This window comes from Ascaphus truei, chromosome 11 (genome assembly GCF_040206685.1).
Source record: "Ascaphus truei isolate aAscTru1 chromosome 11, aAscTru1.hap1, whole genome shotgun sequence".
In the NCBI taxonomy this organism is placed as follows: domain Eukaryota; kingdom Metazoa; phylum Chordata; class Amphibia; order Anura; family Ascaphidae; genus Ascaphus; species Ascaphus truei.
The window spans coordinates 39,457,649-39,476,505 of record NC_134493.1 but is presented as its reverse complement, the minus strand read 5'-3'; the positions used below and the strand labels follow the sequence as shown (position 1 = coordinate 39,476,505).

The 18,857-nt window shown below is 49.6% G+C and overlaps 1 protein-coding gene across 2 annotated transcripts in view; it reads right to left on the bottom strand.

The window, feature by feature from the left end:
- The window catches only part of CHTF18 (chromosome transmission fidelity factor 18), a 39,232-nt gene that overhangs the window by 14,095 nt on the left and 6,280 nt on the right, over positions 1–18,857 (bottom strand). For both annotated transcript variants that reach the window (XR_012787398.1, XM_075565774.1), the window contains exons 5-17: positions 18,212–18,307; positions 17,416–17,468; positions 15,848–15,989; positions 14,840–15,052; positions 14,456–14,553; positions 13,684–13,807; positions 12,492–12,634; positions 10,903–10,996; positions 8,889–8,987; positions 3,643–3,773; positions 3,015–3,183; positions 2,304–2,528; positions 553–702 (exon numbers count right to left, since the gene is read on the bottom strand). Coding sequence is in view for 1 of the 2 variants with exons in the window: in XM_075565774.1 (XP_075421889.1) it covers positions 553–702; positions 2,304–2,528; positions 3,015–3,183; positions 3,643–3,773; positions 8,889–8,987; positions 10,903–10,996; positions 12,492–12,634; positions 13,684–13,807; positions 14,456–14,553; positions 14,840–15,052; positions 15,848–15,989; positions 17,416–17,468; positions 18,212–18,307 (1,737 nt within the window). In the remaining variant the exon portion in view is untranslated. The remainder of the gene's footprint in view (positions 1–552; positions 703–2,303; positions 2,529–3,014; positions 3,184–3,642; positions 3,774–8,888; positions 8,988–10,902; positions 10,997–12,491; positions 12,635–13,683; positions 13,808–14,455; positions 14,554–14,839; positions 15,053–15,847; positions 15,990–17,415; positions 17,469–18,211; positions 18,308–18,857) is intronic.

Sequence of the window (18,857 nt, the reverse complement as noted above, 5' to 3'; positions counted from 1 at the left end):
ACACACACACACGTTATTTACCAGCAAACGACAACGGCCTTACAGTCTAACCCAGGTGAGGGCAACTCCAGTCCTCAAGGGCCATCAACAGGTCAGGATTTCAGGATATCCCTGCTTCAGCACAGGTGGTGCAGTCCTGAAAACCTCACCTGTTGGTGGGCCTTGAGGACTGAAGTTGCCCTCCCTTGGGCGAATGACTAAGGGAACGCAGCATTTATTACAAAACATTGCTGATCGGGGCTGTTATGAAAAGGCACATGTCCACAGCAGCCATTTTAAGAGTCCCCGCACACAACAAAAAAATGACAGTGTGCGTCCCAAACACAAAACGGCTGGATACTGCCACACTGAGGTAAGTGATCAGAGTAAAGAAAGCCAAGTAACTGCACCTGGCAGAAAATGTTATATTGGACCTCCCCATCGTTACGGCACCGTAACCCGGCTCGGATAGTTCTGCTCAGCACTGCGACAGTGCGGAGGAGCGGTATTACCGGATATCCGAAAAACAGAACCCCAGCGATAAACAGCAGATCCAGATCTCTCGTTACTTACGGGCCGAAGCTTTGGGGAGAGGACGTCTAGGAGAAGGCAGAGGGCGTCCAGCACCAGAGACTGGGGTCCCACGCGGGTCCGGATCGCTGGGCTGATTTCGGATACCATGGCCGTCAGAATGTTCTGCATCTGATTCAGCTTAGTCTGGGCCTGTTGGGGTACACATAGCACGCATAATAATAATACAAAATGATGCGGTTATCTCCCTGACGTCACCCTAGGGGCAGCTATGTGTATAAATGTCACCATCAGGGTAACACAGACAATGACCAGCAACAGCAGCAGGCATCTAAGTGGCCCCGCGTCACCCCCTGCATGGACACAGACAGAATGGGACCAATGACTTAGGCCGCGTGAATAGTGACGGCGACGGATGACGTCACCATCCGCGAAAGTTGAATTTCGCTTTGCAGCGACGTTGCTAGCGACCCGGCCATTGATTGGTTCAGAGCCTGTCACATGTGGCGACAGCCCCTGAAAAATAAAATTTGACCGGCAACCAAATTTTTGGTTGTGGCGTTGCGCTGGTATAAGCGCTTGTGACGGCAACAATGCATTTGTTTTGGAGCGACGTCGCTGTCGCAAGGCACTATAAGCGCAGCCTTACTGTGTGTCCCCCAATACCACAGAATGACAGTGACCCGATTAGTCTCCCAGTCAGAGATGGACGGATCCTGCATTCCGTCCGTAGCACCCCGGGCGCCAGGCACTTACAGGAAAGATCCAGGAAACCCCAGATCACTTAACAACGATAAAGATACAATGTTTGCACCTTCTTATGAATTACTAGCGGTTTAAGACTCTGAAACATTTATTTCAACAAGGGGCCCTATCCCTTTTAATATGATATTTAATCAGACTGACGAGGCTTCAGCCCAACAGTTACATTCGCATTAATACAGACTTAAACCGGGTATTAATGATCTACTTCCTGCAGTTAATGTTGCAATTGCTATCACCATAATGACAACACTTGAAATGTACGACTTCTCTACGTGAGAGCAGCAAGCCCCCTTCTCGATTTAACTCTCTCCCCACAACCATTTTATAGGAGGCTCCCCCAGAGCTGACCCACATTTGTATTTTTTTTTTTTAAACTTTGGGGACCCCCCTGCCGCTTCCCAAGATACTTACCAGTTACGTTGCCGGTGTTACTCCCTGGGCATTTAAACAGTCGTCCAATAGGAAGCCGTAATGTCATCCCACCTGATGACAGAGCTTCCCATTGGCTCGCAATCCGGCAAGATTTGGCAGTCACTGCGAAAGCCATAAAAAGGGGAGAACAACACTGACGTCTAAACCAGCAAGTCCTCTGGGGCTAAATCTAGTGTAGTTCAGCTCCGGAGGACGTCCCATCGTCCACGAATATGCCACCGATTTGTTTTCGGATGCATCTTAAGGCCAAGATTATACTGCCTGCGCGCGACGGAGTGCATAGCCTCGCCCAAACTCCTGCAGCCCAATCTTATCTGTGAACTTGGCTGTAGGAGATTGGGCAGGCGATGGGGAGGTGTGGCGGACGAGTCACGAAGCTGGTTCGCCCTCATTGGCTGAACCGCTCATGTGACGCGCTTGAAAAGACAATTTTTTTTGTCTATCCAAACCGCAGTCGCGCCATCGCACTAGAAGCGGCTTCATAGGCATTAGGCAATTTGTGTTTGGCGAGCACGCGGCACATCACCCAAGCTGGGAACACCGGCTGCAGATCGGACACAGTGACAACAATTCAAATAGGCACCTGCTGGACGTACCTCGTAGTGGCTGTTGGGGTAGGCAATGCGGGGGATGTTGGAGGCTGCGAACAGGAGGTGGAACGCGACGGGGAGGAAGGGGAGGTATCTCATGAGCTGGAAGTTCTGCCCGCGCATTATAGTGGTGTTCAGTGTGTCCGTGAACACCAACCAGTCCAGAGCCAGACACACCGTGCCAAAACTGGACTCCTTCACCTTCATATTTAGAAAGTTGTCATACAAGCCCTAGGGGGAGGGACGGAAATCACAACGGTCAACAGAAAAGAATCGGCGACAGAAGCTTCGGCCCGGCGAGACGGACGACTTTATTCCCGGGTCTGTATGTAGATGCAGTAGATCTTTTTTTAACCCTCACTGTAATATGGTCAAGGTCCCACCTGGCCACAAAGGGGTTAAATTAAAGTGGGACCAGAGTTCAAAGGACCAGTATTGATGTCTTATGTATTTAGCCTTAGGAAAGTCCCATTCTCTTGCAGTGTCTTGGTTACTAAGCAATAGATTGTAAGCTATTCTGTACAGGTATTTACCTGCCATGTATAGCACCGATTTGTCTATGTGAACAAAACCATTACACAATAAATGCCCCCCCCCCCCCCCCCCCCCAAACAGCTCTATAATTGGTGCCTATAAAATCAGGCAGAGAACTTTAACTAGGAGCTGGAGGGGGAACGCCCACTTAAGAGTGTTGCGTTACTGCAGATCTCGAAGTACCTGCGTCAGCTTCTCATACTCGCCGGTGGACATGGCGAGGTGCAGGATGTGATGGAACCGGTGGGACATGGCGCTCAGCGGGGCCTTGCCCAGGGGATTGAAGGGGTCAGCGATATCCCCCAGAAAGAGCTGGGGGTCAGGCACGGCGAGGTCTTGACCGATACGTTTTCTGGAGACAGGAGAGAAAAAAAACAAAAAAACTGTGTGAGGCAAGCGGGTCACAGGAAACGCGTTCCACTGTACAAGAGCTGACACTCCTTCACCCAGGAAGTACGGGGCAGAACATGCGAGATCAGAGGGTAGGGTACATTTGAAGCAACAGTCCTGGCATTTGCAGTATAGTTACAGCAGCTGTAACTATTCTATGGAAAACTGGAATATTTGTACTTTAAAAGATAAAAAAAATGCAACTAAATATCATTTTCGATTCCCATATTGCCCAGAAAAGCCATAAAAAAAAAAAACAAACCTGTGGAAATGCAGTAAATGCAGTATTTTGGCACCTGCCCTTGTATTAAAATGACAACACATGGACAAAGCGACGGGATAATGTTATTACCCTTGAAGTGCTTTGCAAACTACATAGATGGAAAATGTAACCCCTTGCATGCCGGAGGGAACTGCTCACCTCTGCACTCGGGGCAGCTTGAAAATCTCCTGCCATACATAGAACAGGCCCTTGTTCTGGTCCTTCAGCCCGATTTTCATGGTCTGGACAATATGCATGTTCAGCTCTTTCTTTCCTCGGCTGTGCAGGAACTGCAGGGACATGGAGAAGACAGACATGGTACCAGGCAGGGAGGGCATTACTGCAGGGGCATGAAGCAGACAGCCTCACCAATATCAGCCCCACGCCCCCCAAACTCGCTCTCAAAGCAGCACTCCAGGTTGTAGTTTATGGGGTTTCTTTAGTTACAGGGGGTCTCTGGAGCTGAACCGCGTTCATGTCGGCTCCGGTGACACCCTGCTTCCCGAGAGAGTTACCTCTGAGGGTGTGGCGGTAGCAGCACCCCAGGGCTTGTTGGGCCTAACATGATGGCGGCTTAAATATATTAAAAACCCACAAGGCAGCGACCCCACCTCTCTCTTGGCTCTCTAACAAGGACATGGTGTACAGAATACACGTGCTTGAAGAACACTTTTCCATTCAGGGGTCTGTAAGAATATTTATTTGCAATTAATTGCCCCCTCAGCCCTCTCCCAAATAGCATCTTTGCTATTAGTGCAGTTAAATTAGGGAAGCCAATTATACTGTTACATTTTACACCGGTTATGTTGGATTGCACCATTAAGCAGACCAATAAAGTTGTGTGCGTGAGATATAGATATAGTATATAAAAAGATATATAATAAAGATATATAATATTGTTGGCCTCAGTGAAGTAAGAAGAAAAGATGATGGCCTAATTTAACTCAGTAGCACACACCTATTCTATTAGAGGTACTGATAATGGAAGAATCAGGGGAGTAGGCTTCATCGTTAACAAGAGATGGAGAAACATAGTGGAGTATGAAAGCTCATCTGAAAAGGAATGCAGGATCGGCATGCAGTTGACAGAGATACAGGCTTCAAATAAGCCAAGTGTATGACCCAAAATCAAGTCACAGACAATGACGTGGAAGACTTCTACCATGAAACCAAGCAACTTATCAACAAAGGAAATTGTCACCTCAAGACCGTTATGGGAGATTTCAATGCAAATATTGGGGCCCTGCTGGCAAGTGTAGGTACGGCAACAGGAATGAACGCGGAGACAGATTGGTAGAACTTGTAGAAAACGTGTACATCCTAAATTCATTCTTCAAGAAGAATCCAAATACAAAACGGACCCACCGAACAAGAAACACGTTATTGAAGACTGCACTGTTCTGAACGGGTTTGACACAAGCAGTGATCACTGCAGATTACATCTGAATAGGATACAATGAAGAAGCTAGAGATGGATGGGGTAGGGGACCCAAGAAAAGGCTTAAAAAACAACTCACTGGGTTGGTAGAAAAAGATAAAAAAAAGTTTAATGATGACATACTAAAAAACACAAAACGTCTACATAAAACAAAAAAATCTCCTCCCACGCCCGCAGGCGCTTGCTCAACCTCGAGAAAGCACCTGTGGGCGTGAAACGCGCGGGAGATTTTTTGTTTTGTTGATGTTTTTCAGGATGTAATCATTAAACTTTTTTTTTACCTTTTCTACCAACCCAGTGAGTTGTTTTTTAAGCCTTTTCTTGGGTCCCCTAACCCACCCATTTCTAGCTGCTTCATTGTATCTCCTTTCTGATTGGAGCGAGGCGCAGGGGATCTGCAAATCTGTTTCATCAACTACGCTCTCGGCGCGAGCGGAGAACTGGCCAGCGGAACCGGCGACGGTGTTCCATATGGAGTAGCTGAAACTCCTCACCGCGAAGATCACAGGCATCAAGGAACTTCCAGATCTGGTCGTGCTTCGGAGGCAACGCATTTCGCTCTTTAAACATTACCAACAACGGTCGTTCCGATTCAAGCTTATACACTTAATTTGCCTGCCTTTGATCCCCCGCACTCAGCATACTGGGCTCATTATTCTCCGTTACGGATTTATAAGTATTTATGCCTCTAAAGATAGTACCCGTATTGACTTTACGATCATTACAGGACTTTGTGGCTATTATAGCCTAGGGCTTGTCCTTGAGCTTGAACCGGCTATTGTTTTTTTTTACATCTGAATGGGAAAATGGAAAGAAGCAAAAACTGGTTGAAAAGAAGATAAATCAACATCCAAACCCTCAAGAACAGCAGAGACCAAGTAGAACGGAATAATCGCTCCCGCTTGCTTGAAATGCACGAGGACACTTTAACAAACAATTGTGAAGAACTTATGAAGATTGTAGTTGAAAGCGCAGACACAACAGGGGGGAGAATCGCGAACCAAAAAACAGAAGAAAATATCTGATAAAACAGAGAAATTACTGAGGCAACGAAAAGAAAGTAAGCAATCCCAAGATGCAAGAATTTCATTAATGAATCAATCAATCTCTCTCTCCATCTATAAATCGCCAGAGTGAGGTAGTCCTGCATGTACAGGTAGGCAAATACTGATGGTTCACATACACAAAATAAAAAAACTGTCAATAAGCAGTATATGTAGTTAAATAAAGGTATAGGCGCTCGCTCCACTAAAGTTAAATTAACTGCCTGGGTGCAGACTGCAAAGGGAAGTATGAAAGGGTAATAGGAAGCAGGCACACCGGGGCTCGGAGAAATAATAGCAAATGTATTTAAACATATCCGCTCAATCTGGAGCCTTTGTCAAGACGTATTGAGAGGCTCCAGAGTGAGGCGAAACGTTGCTATGTTTAAATACATTTGCTATTATTTCTCCAAGCCCCGGTGTGCCTGCTTCCTATTATATACATATACTAGCTGAGAGCCCCGGCGTTGCCCGGGATGTTTGTGGTGTGGGTGTGGCATTTGGGTGGGGAGTGGTCCACGCGGCCCATGTGCGGTGGTAGTGCTGCTGTGGCTGTACTGATGGTGATTGTATCGGTGTGCTGATTTGGGAGGGTTTGGTGCTGATGTGGGGGTGCGGATGTGGGTGTGCCGATGGGGGAGGTGCAAAGGTGGCGATGTGTGGGTGCTGATGGGGGCTGAGAATGGCGGGGAGCCGAGAATGCCATTGTGCTGGGGGGGCATGGGATACCGGTGTGCTGATGTGGTGGTGCTGGGGATAGTGTGTGTGTGTATACATTGTATGTGTGTGTGGGAAGGGGGGGAGGTGGTGGGAAGGAGGTGGTGGGAAGGGGGGAGGAGGTGGGGAGGAGGGGGGGAAGGGGGGGAGGAGGGGGGAAGGGGGGGAGGAGGGAGGAAGGGGGGGAGGTGGTGGGAGGTGGTGGGGAGGAGGGGGGAAGGGGGGGAGGTGGTGGGAAGGGGGGGGGAGGTGGTGGGAAGGGGGGAAGGGGGGGAGGTGGTGGGGAGGAGAGGGGAAGTGGTGGGAAGGGGGGGAGGTGGTGGGAAGGAGGTGGTGGGAAGGGGGGAGGAGGTGGGGAGGAGGGGGGAGGTGGTGGGGAGGAAGGGGGAAGGGGGGGAGGAGGGGGGAAGGGGGGGAGGAGGGAGGAAGGGGGGGAGGTGGTGGGAAGGGGGGGGAGGTGGTGGGAGGTGGTGGGAAGGGGGGGAGGTGGTGGGAAGGAGGTGGTGGGAAGGGGGGGGTGGTGGGAAGGGGGGGGTGGTGGGAAGGGGGCGGTGGTGGGAAGGGGGGGGGGTGGTGGGGAGGAAGGGGGAAGGGGGGGAGGAGGGGGGAGGTGGTGGGGAGGAGGGGGGAAGGGGGGGAGGTGGTGGGAAGGGGGGAGGAGGGGGGAAGGGGGGAGGAGGGGGGAAGGGGGGGGAGGTGGTAGGGAGGAGGGGGGAAGTGGTGGGAAGGGGGGGAAGTGGTGGGAAGGAGGTGGTGGGAAGGGGGGGGAGGTGGTGGGAAGGGGGGGAGGTGGTGGGAAGGGGGGGAGGAGGGGGGAGGTGGTGGGAAGGGGGGAGGTGGTAGGGAGGAGGTGGGGAGGAAGGGGGAAGGGGGGAAGGTGGTGGGGAGGAGGGGGGAAGGGGGTGTGAAGGGGGAGGAGGGGGGAAGGGGGGGGAGGTGGTAGGGAGGAGGGGGGAAGTGGTGGAGGTGGTGGGAAGGGGGGGTGGTGGTGGGAAGGGGGGGGTGGGGTGGTGGGAAGGGGGGGGAGGTGGTGGGAAGGGGGGGAGGTGGTGGGAAGGGGGGGTAGGTGGTGCGAAGGGGGGAGGTGAAGGGGGTGGGGGGGAGGTGAAGGGGGGGTGGAGGGGAGGTGAAGGGGGGGTGGAGGGGAGGTGAAGGGGGGGGAGGAGAGGTGAAGGGGGGTGGAGGGGAGGTGAAGGGGGGGGTGGAGGGGAGGTGAAGGGGGGGGGGTGAAGGGAGGGTGAGGGGAGGTGAAGGGGGGTGTGGGGAGGTGAAGGCCGCTCACTCAGCCGTCCGGCCGCTCCCTCAGCCGTCCGGAAGCTCCCACGTGGATCTGAGGCGGGAGGCAGCTTGTTGTGGCCGCTCCCCCGCTGTGTCCCGGGCGCTCGCTCCTCCGCTGACTGTAGCGGCGCCGGGGGGGGGAGGGGGTGGAGGTGAAGGGGGGTGAGGGTTGGGTGAAGGGGGGTGAGGGGAGGTGAAGGCCGCTCACTCACCCGTCCGGAAGGTCCCACGTGGATCTGAGGCGGGAGGCAGCTTGTTGTGGCCGCTCCCCCGCTGTGTCCCGGGCACTCGCTCCCCCGCTGACTGTAGCGGCGCCGGGGGGGGGGGGGGCTGAAAGCGCGGGAAACACGGGGAGAGGAGGAGGTGCGCGCGGGTGTGGATGCTGATGTTCGGGGAGGAAGAGGCGGAGGCTCCGGGACCGGCGGGTATGTGAGCCCCACCCCCCGGGTTATACATGCTGCTAATGTACACACCCCCCTACTGTGTGTGTCCCTGTGTGTGTGTGTGTGTGTGTGTCCCTGTGTGTGTGTGTGTGTGTGTGTCCCTGTGTGTGTGTGTGTCCCTGTGTGTGTGTGTGTGTGTGTCCCTGTGTGTGTGTCCCTGTGTGTGTGTGTCCCTGTGTGTGTGTGTCCCTGTGTGTGTGTGTCCCTGTGTGTGTGTGTGTCCCTGTGTTTGTGTCCCTGTGTGTCCTTTGGCCCGTCACTCCGCCTCAGGCCAATGAGAGGTGTGCGGGGGCGGGCCAAGGGACCAATCAGATTTCCCCTAGGGACACCGGACATCCAGGCAGGCAGGCAGGCAGGCAGGCAGGCAGGCAGGCAGGCAGGCAGGCAGGCAGGCAGGCAGGCATACAGTGCTTTCACTAATATAGTATAAGATATTCTATTTCCATGAACCGGGCTAATCTTCCCATATGAAATCCCAGCACGTACCTGCAGTGTATTGATACAGGATCTGATGTCATTCTCCGCCTTCTCACACAAGGCCATGAGAGCGCTGCTATCTGCCTTCATTTCCCGATTAACGGTGATCTACAGAAGACAAAACGCCCATCACACACGGACACGCAAGGAGCTCCGTGCTGGAACAGGCTCATTGTTACAGCAAGTCTGCATCGAATGGAACATCACATGTATTCCACGTTATCGAAAACAATTCGGCTTTATTTAATAAAACTAATATAACACTTATGGATTGTATATTGTATTTAGATTAAAGGTATATTAGAGGAATTGTATAAATAAGTAAGAAAAAAAAGAATGAAATATTGGGAGAAAGAAGTCTCCTGCCCTGCAGAGCTTGCAATCTGTTATGAATTTTTTTTTATATACAAATAGCTAAAATGTATAATGTTTATGCTCAACTGCGCGATTGGAAGGTACTACGGGGCGGACTCACCAAGCGCAGGTATGGGGCTAGTGCATCTTATCCCGCGTTTACCCCGAGTCAAGTAAATAGGAATTAACGCTGGATCAGGCTCCCCAAGGCTGCGTCCATAGTGGTTCCGACGTCACCTGCGTCAAAATCAAACCAATGGAGGCCAATGCTCATGTGCACAGTGCGCGCATGTGAGTGCCGAGGCGACGGATGCATGGAGAGACAAACTTGTTTGTCTTTGCTGCGCGATGGCCGGGTCACGTGAGCGGTTCGCCCAATGAGGGCGAACCAGCTCCGTGACGTCACGGCCGCGCCCCTGCCATCAGGAGAGAAATCTCTGCTGCCACAGGCGAGCGTGACACCACACACACACACACACACACACACACACACACACACACACACCCCCCCCCCCCATGCGGACGCCCATAAATCTGCCCTGATGAACACCATGAATCCCAGCATCACGCAGCTCATAATGTGTAGGTAACAGGGACCTCCCTGAGCAGTCACAGCGCTCTCTCCAATTACTTCGCTGAAGTCATTAACAAAGGCCAGTGCCGTCAAGGGGGCAATTATATACACGCCCAATGGCGGCATTCGGGCAGGTTTAGGACGGAAATCACCATAGACTCCAATGGCGATTTATGGCCAAGATTGGACTGAACGGCCACTTCAGCGTATAGATAAGGCGGCCCAAAAGTAGAGCCATGAAGTCACCATGTGGGACATCGCACCCCATCTTGAATGGCAGTTGCCGTCAGTTTGGGCGCGATGTTCTGCATCGCATCTTCTTGACTGCCAGCCTACAGTAGGTGTATTACTCTGCAACAAAGTTAAAAGGACTCTGCCATGAAACATTTTTGCAGCCACCCCCCATATATAAAGTTGATTTCTCAGGCACAGCCCGACGGGCGGTAATGGGTTTGTGCTTTCTCCCAACCTAAAATTAACTGAGCTGGCGACTTGCCGTTAGCCGGGTGCTGGGGGATCACTTGGTGTGCTCAGGATCAACATATTGAGGCAAACACGGGTTCATTAGCGAGAGCCTCCCCCGGGGGCACAGGGTAACCTAGATACAAAACACTTCAACCACGCACATCTGTGTCATTGTCTCACTAATGCACAGCTGCTCACTTAACCCTTTCTGATGTGAAAGCACAATCCTACCCCTGGTTATTTTGTATTTACTTCATTACATTGTCTGATTAATGTTAACCAGTTGGTGTAGAAACGCAATGATTATTATTCTGTCACAAATAAATGGTTTAATGCTTAATATTGCATACCACAATTAGAAATGGCAAACCATGCATTAATGACAGTCATTGGGATTGACCAGAGAAGCAGAAAGGATTACAACTGTGTGGAAGTTGCTTCTTTAACTAGTGTATCGGGACTAGTAACCATTTGCCGATGATAAACACGGGATTCAGACAGGACCACGGAATAGAATTACATGTAGATGTGGCTTCCTCCAACGTCACCATCTGAATAATACCCATTTCTGATGCTGTAAATGTAGGCATGGGAGAGGCGGCTACGAATGTGTATGCTATTTGCACTGACCTCATACAACCTTTGCACCAGCCTGGAGGGCAGGGTCTGCGGGAAAATCAACATGAAAGCTTGCTGTCTCAGCTGCCGTAAGGATGGGACGTACCTGTAAATGAATGGGGGGGAAAGGGGAAGAGAAAGAGAGAGAGAGGAGGGGGGAAGAGAAGCGAGAGAGGGGAGGTGGGGGGGGGGGGCGCCAAGAGAAGTGAGAGAGAGAGGGAGGGGATGTGGGGGGGAGAAAGTGTCACACACAGCCACAGGGTTGAGTGCGCACAGACAGTGGGGATTATTATTTCAATTACTTGAAATAATGTAGGAGCCAGGGTGGAACAAGTCAGCGGTGAGCCCCAGTGCAAGGGAAAAAGAAAAAGTCCCCCCCTCTCTGCCGTTAAGGATATCCCTGCTTCAGCACAGGGGGCTCATTCAGTCCCTGTTTTAGCACAGGTGGCTCATTCAGTCCCTGTTTTAGCACAGGTGGCTCATTCAGTCCCTGTTTTAGCACAGGTGGCTCATTCAGTCCCTCATTCAGCACAGGGGGCTCATTCAGTCCCTGTTTTAGCACAGGGGGCTCATTCAAAGCCTGTTTTAGCACAGGGGCCTCATTCAGTCCCTAATTCAACACAGGTGGCTCAGTTTTGAAAAAAAAAAGAAAAAAGGAAGGAGTCTTACAAATTATATGCCCCTCTTTTTCAGCACGGGCGGGGAGCAGGCGAGCCACTGGAGGTTTAAATCCCCCCAGCATCATACGGGGCCAATAGCAAGCAGCGACGCTGATATGTCAGATTCTTATTGGCCAGAGGGAGATTTAAAGCTCCATTTTCATTCCCCTGGAATGGAGGACCCGGTAAATATCCCGGGAAGAAAGGGAGCACTAGAACTAAAATGAGTACGGTTCATTAAAAACATTTTTCTAACCCCAGCTTTTTTTTTATGTAGGGGGAACTGATCCTTTAAAGCAGCACAACAAATGACAGTTTGCTTTGTTGTTTTAGGTCTCCGGAGCGAAACTGCATTAATTTCAGCTCCGGGCGCCCCCTGATTCTAGAGACACTTACCTCAGTAAAGGGTGCCGGTGTGTCTCTCTGCTGTTTAAAATGTCCCACGCCACGTGGGTCAATAGGAAGTCGTAAGGGAGGACGTCACTGCTTCCTATGGGCTGGTGTGAAGTGGGACATTTACAGCCGCCATTATGTTAGCCCCAAAAAGCCCCGTCGGAACTGCTACCTGCATGCAGAGAGACCGGAAGCAGGGGGTCCCCGAGGGGTGAAACGAACACAGTTCTGGTCCAGAGACCCCCGGCTTTAATCCCATAACTAAAAAAAAGGAAAAGCAAAGTGCAAATGATTGTGCTGCTTTAAGGTTTCCAGACCCATTCTATGCTGAGAATTCAGTGTCTACTTCCTGCAATCTGTATTGCAGTCATTAAAAAAAAGAACAAAATACACATGGACATTAACCCTGTTCCTGCCAGAAAAGTATCTGCAGAGTATTTTGAAGGAAATGTGCAGCATATCCATCTGAGAGGGAGAATAGACAGACAGGACAGACACTGCCTCTGCCAAGATAACATCCCCCCCGTGTCTCATCTCAGGACTACTAACTGGTCATTGCAGATACAGATGATGGGCCGCAGAATAAGGCCCCCTTCCTTCTTCTTCCTCTTGGCTCCTGCGGCCTCGCTCCCTGACTCCGTTTCCTTGGCGTCTTTACGGTTGACCAAATTCAGCAGCATGTTGATGGAGACCTGGGCAAGGGAGATGGATGAAGGAAAACCACCGGAGTGGGAAGCAGACCCTGCGAACATGCAGCCTCCCCTTCACTGCTCAATGTTATTGCTACGGTTCTGATGCACTGGAAAGAACCTCGGCAGCATGGACCGGGACATGCTCCAGGCAGGAAGTATGGCGGGTGGGCCTCTTCCCATCTCCGGAGCCGACATCTCCTCTGGATACCACGTGACAACGCAACGCCTTGACGCAACATCCCGTGACGTGCGGGGCCTCTTTCCTGCCCTCACATCAAGGCGACACCACGTGGTAGCAGGAGGCGACGACGGCACTAAGTGGCCCTTAGCTCTCCCCCGGCCTAACTCTGGTAATCACAGTTTAAATGTGGTGGTGGTTTATTCAACACATAAATGGGGCCCGGGGAAGAGCGCGGGGCCCGGGGAAGAGCGCGGGGCCCGGGCGCAGGGACACCGATGGCACCGCCAGCGAGCCGGCCCTGGTCCAGGTAACACATGCAGTTAACATACCGAGTTGCATGTCGTAAAAACCCTATGCCTGGAACAATATGGCTTAGATCCCAGGGCCAGCTGCAATATCATTTTATTAGACCCCCCGCAGCAAAACACACACAGTATAAACTACTATTCCTAAGAAAGTGCAAAAAAACATATAGCTATAGTAAAACACACACATACGCGCACGCGCGCGCACTGGAGCAAAGAAAGAGGCAGCACATTGCAGGGGAGCGAATTGAAAATAGTGCATCGCCCCCAAATCCAACGTTTCGGTTCCAAAAGCAGAACCTTCATCAGGGTGATGTTGATTTTTGCTTCACTCACCTGCACTGTGCTGCCTCTTTCTTTGATCCGATGCATTGATTTGGGTAAGATATAGGTTTATTTCCAATGATGCGTGCACTTGCCAATATATGCCAGTTTGTTGGAGGTGTACCCGCTGCTTTGTGGTTTGGACACAGTAAAAGATATAAAATCGGTACAGTGCCCATGTTATATGTTCATCATCATACTGGTCATCCCCCAAACCATGCCCTGTTTTTCAGACTTACTGTCGGCGCCCCATCGATCTCGTCTATGATCAGACAGTTGGGTCGCTCGTTGGCGCCCAAAACAGATTTCATCTGAGTCGCGGCTTCGATGCGGGTTTTGAACAGCTCGGGGCTCCGGTCATCGCTTGGAGGTGAAAACACAAAATGTTAGAAGCGCCTCGAGTTCAAACGGGCCAATACCAATGTACACGGAGACATCATAGATGAACACGTCGTAGTACCAAGTTACTCACAAAAACAGTATCGCGTTACAACAGCTAGTAAGGTTTCCTTTGAGAGGTGAACCCAGGGGTGGGCAACTCCAGTCCTCAAAAGCCAGGTGTTCAGGACATCCCAGCTTCAGCACAGGTAGCTCAATCAGTGGCTAAGACAGAGGCTGCTTCAGCACAGGTGGCTCAAAGAGCCTGCTTCAGCCCAGGTGGCTCAGTGAGCCAATCAGTGGCTCAGTCTTTGACTGAGCCACCTGTGCTGAAGCAGGCTCTTTGAGCCACCTGTGCTGAAGCAGCCTCTGCCTTAGCCACTGATTGAGCCACCTGTGCTGAAGCAGGGACATCCTTAACACCTAACTTATTGGTGGCCCTTGAGGACTGGAGTTGCCCAACCCGTGTTAAGCCATGCAACAAGATAACACAGGCATATGGCGCGGTTATTTGCATGCTACAGGATACAGCACTTCCAGTGGAAAGTAGAACGTAACCAAGTTGCAGATTGTGCTTGGATCCGACCTGGCTGAGGGGGACAGTGTTATGCCATCACAGGCAGTATGGCTCACCTGGCATTCATTTCCACCACGTTGTACCCAGCATGCTTGACAATCACATGTGCCAATGTGGTCTTTCCCAGGCCAGGGGGGCCACAGAGCAATGCAACCTGGGAAAAAAATAAGGGTAAAGATGATTCAGAACTAAAGATGTTTTCAAGGTCGGGGGGGGGGGGGGGTCGAATTCACTGCTCTCAACTTATTCACGTATTCTGCTTCCTGGAACTGCAGGGGCTTGGTTACCATCAGATTATTCCACTTGCAAAGGCCAAAATTATTCTGATTTTGGTCCTTTTGATGCCAGAGAAGCCTGCAATTTCGGTTAAGCCATTTCCGTCAAGCCCCGCTTAATTTTATTGAGCAGTGCACATGCTAAAGCTTTTAAGCCACATTTACCCTGTTTTTGGGTCGGTTGTGCTGGTCCAGTTCGGCCTCCAGAATCTCCTCTGTAATCTGAGCTTTGGTCTTCCACTTGCCCTGCTGCTCCTTCTGGAATTTGGAGTTGGGGGGCGCTTCCGCGCTCGCCTTAGGTTTCTTCACAGCTTTCTCCTTTCCAAAAACCACTTTGTCCCAAAGCTTCAGCCATTTCAGCAGGCAGCGGTTTGTGTACTGCGGAGGATGAGAGAGAGATCATGGAACACTCGGGGCGGGGGGAGGGAGATGGAGAGACGTACTGGATCAAAGTATTGAAATACAGTCATTATAAGACTGTAGGGAAGGGGGTGGAGATTTCACTTTATCTTCAAAGATAGATTGTGGGGAATTTAAGCCCGAGAACCACAACCCCCAACTCAGACATGCAACGCTTTCCAACATGTGCTACCTTGAGGATATGAAGCCCTACATTTGCATTGTTCTTTAAGTATAGGTTTTCCACTGAAATTATCTAGAAAGGGCTGGAAAAGTGGGTTACTTTGTAATGGTATGTATTTTATCTATATTCTTTCTTCATAAAGAGGGGTCAATTAGTTCTATACTTTGGCCCAAATAATTTAATCTCACAACTGATAATTTCGGCCAAAGATTTTCACTAAATTACCCATATTTAGAAAGAATATAGATAAAAATACATGTCAATGTACTAAATAATTTGTCATATTGGATGTTGCGTTGGGGCCTCTGTCTCTAATTTTATACAGTAGCACTCCAAATGACACACATACCCCTGCAGGGGCTTTTGGTTTTAAGCTTACTAAGACTGTATGTACTTTGTAATGATCTATAAATTATATAAGAGAGAAGATACCTTTATAAAAAAAATAAACATAATATTAACCAATAACTGCACCCTACTGCAGTGATGGTATTTTTCAGGGCACAGGAAAGAGTCGCGGAGGTTTTGCAGAAGTAGGAAAGAATTCTGAACAGTTTCTGCGACGCATGACGAGAAGCGCGCATGCCTACATCATCGCTGAGCAGCTCCGTGTAATGCCTCGGCGTGAAGCGGTCCACCCACAGGCAGTGAGACGATGCCTCCTCTCCATCCTCCTCTTCTCCTGCAGCGGTGACGAGCTCCTCAGTCTCCCCAAAGTCGTCGTTAATTTGGCTAAAATGAAAAATAAGCCTGATAACATATTACTGCGTAAATGACCACAGATATTTACATAAAAATAATAATAATTAAAAAAAAAAAAAGTCCTTTTTGGGTTTCTGATAAAGATTAAAATCTTAATTTTTCCCCTTATGAGATATCATTGGATGATATGACACAGGGGTTTTTTGCTTGCCTTCCTCTGGATCAATAAGTATAGATATAGGATAAAGTATCTGTCTAAATGTAGCATAGGTTTAACTTGATGGACGTGTCTTTTTTCAACCTAATCTGCTACGTAACTATGTACCAAGTGTTATTAACTGAGCAAAAAGTATCTGGAAGATTTATCTTCAGGAAACCTGCAAGTAGAATCGGAACAATGTGAACACATCAAGAGGCCGCATTCTCTTAACTTAGATTGTAAGCTCTTCGGGGCAGGGACACTGGTCCCTAATGTTACTTTTATGCCCGAAGTGCTTATTCCCATTATGTGTTATATTATTATGTCCCGTGTATTACTGCTGTGACGCGCTGTGTACCTGGATGGTGCTATATAAGTAAAGGACATACATACATAATGGTTATTACAACAGAATTTTTTTTTTTACCCCGATTTGGAAACGGGCGTTTCATCTTGCCAGTTTTATTTGAATAAATGCAGCACTTCTATACCTTTAAGGCAAATGCCATTATCTAAGCTGCCGATCAATCTGCAGAGATCCTGCTTCCCGGGGCACTTAATATGGCCGCCTATTTCAAGAGGCAGTGCTGTGCTTTTCTAGATGGTTGCTATAGCAACACAAGGAAGCTCAATACATTCAAACTCGTTAAAAAGGGCATCAAGAGTGAAAAAAAAACAAAAAAAAAAGATTTTGAAGGAAATTCTTATTAAGCTCTGAAGCATACGTCTTGGAAGCTCGATTCAGATTTTCTTTGATAATGGTCTCCCAAACGTGATGCTACTGGCAGAGGTGTTAATACGCGCACCCCTCCCCCTCCCCATATGAAGATTCAGGCTACAGAAGAATTATTTACCTTACTTTCCCCTTGAAAATGAATACTCCCCCACCCTATACTACCTATTCCTAAGGACCCGCAAGGTGCTTGGAAATCCTGCCCTGGGAGTTATCTGCAGAAAAGGTTTTTTGTTGTTCGCACTCTATTGTGCTCACTGTACCAGAACAAAAGAATTGCAGAGCACTGTGGGTAAAATGGGTACATCTCATTTTAGAGTGACTTCAAATAGTAGGAAGGCCGGGCACTCCTTAAGTCGAAGAAAAAGTTTCTTTATTGAATATACATATTCCTCCTATGCGTTTCGGTGCCAGCTGTGACTGAAACGCGTCGGAGGATTGTGTATGTTCAATAAAGAAACCTGATCTTCATTCCACAAGTGCCCGCTGCCTTCCTACGATAGAGTTATCTGCAGAACACCCACCTATTCAGCATTTCCGTAAGACGCTGGGACTCCTCTAAAACCTGCCGGCGACGCTGGAAGGGAAAATAGATCAGTAAGTACAGGCCGCCACACACACAGAGTGACAAGGTAGTTCACACATACACCTTCGACCACTTAGCCTTGTGATCATTGCTTTATAAATCATGGTCTATTAGTTCAGAGCCTGGAAAGCCTATTCTCTCCCCGGCAGAACAGAACGAAAAGGACCCAATAGACACTAAATTATGCCCCAACGCTGCAGCCATTCCAACATAACAGAGCTTCAAAGGGTCAAAGTGTATTGTATGTTTAAGAATCCACAAAAAATATAATGATACAGGCAGGGCCTGCTTGATGGCGGTCCAAATCGGTGCCATTTAAAACCTGACCTGTTGGTGGCCTTTGAGTTTTGGAGTTGGTCACCCCTGCACTAGAGCATTAGAATCCATGGAAAGGTTTCCTTAAAGGTGCTTTTCTCCCTAGGGGTGTTTTCGCTCTGTGTGAGGTGGGAAGCAGGGGGTCTCTGGAGCTGAACGGCATTAATTTCAGCTCCGAGGTTCCCCTGCTCCCGAGATACTTACCTCCGTAGGTCACGCCAGTAGCAGCCCCGGCTGGGCACGCAATATGGGGGGGGGTCCTGCGCGATACCAGCATGACCTACGGATACAGGCGATCCCCAGAGCTGAAATTAATATGGTTAACCTCTAGAGACCCCGTGCCCCCGTACCGCACCTAGGGGGAATTTTTTTATTTTTTAAATGCTCCTTTAACAGGACACCGCACAGACAGACATTACCTCATCAGCAACCTGCTCCTTCAAGTATGAGAAGGGCACCCCGAGGAGATTCAGTTGACGATCACCGTTCCAGTTAAAACCCCCATGCTTGGAGATCTGTTGGGGATGAAACAATGCTGCAGGTGATATATATACACACACACACACACACCTCCTCCCCTCAGGAAAATCTTCATTAAGGCCCGTGCTAAACCAGCTTCACATTGCAACATCACTTTAAGAGCGCGCACATGTCCTCGAAAGGGAATGGATAACAGAGTTACAAAACAAACGAGCTGAACAATGCAGTAAGCAGAGGTTTCTGTTTCTTTGCCGGCTATAAAACAGAACAAAGAATAAGCCCTGGCGTCTCACTGATTTACTTTGTGTCTCTGCGTTGCAAAGGACTGGACTTCAAGCTCTCCAGGGCAGGGATTTTACAAACACTCATTGCCCGCGCTGGTATATTAGGGAGAGAACTGGCCTCGTACTGTAAGTGGGAAACCTGATTGTGCAAATCAGCGCCATAAGAGTTAGTAGAAGTCATTATCGACTTGTATCTTGGTTACATTGTAGCAACATTGCACTGATCGCCAATGCACAAAGCACCACACATTGTGCTCTACAAACATTCGACAAATTATTATTAATATTAATGGCTCATCAA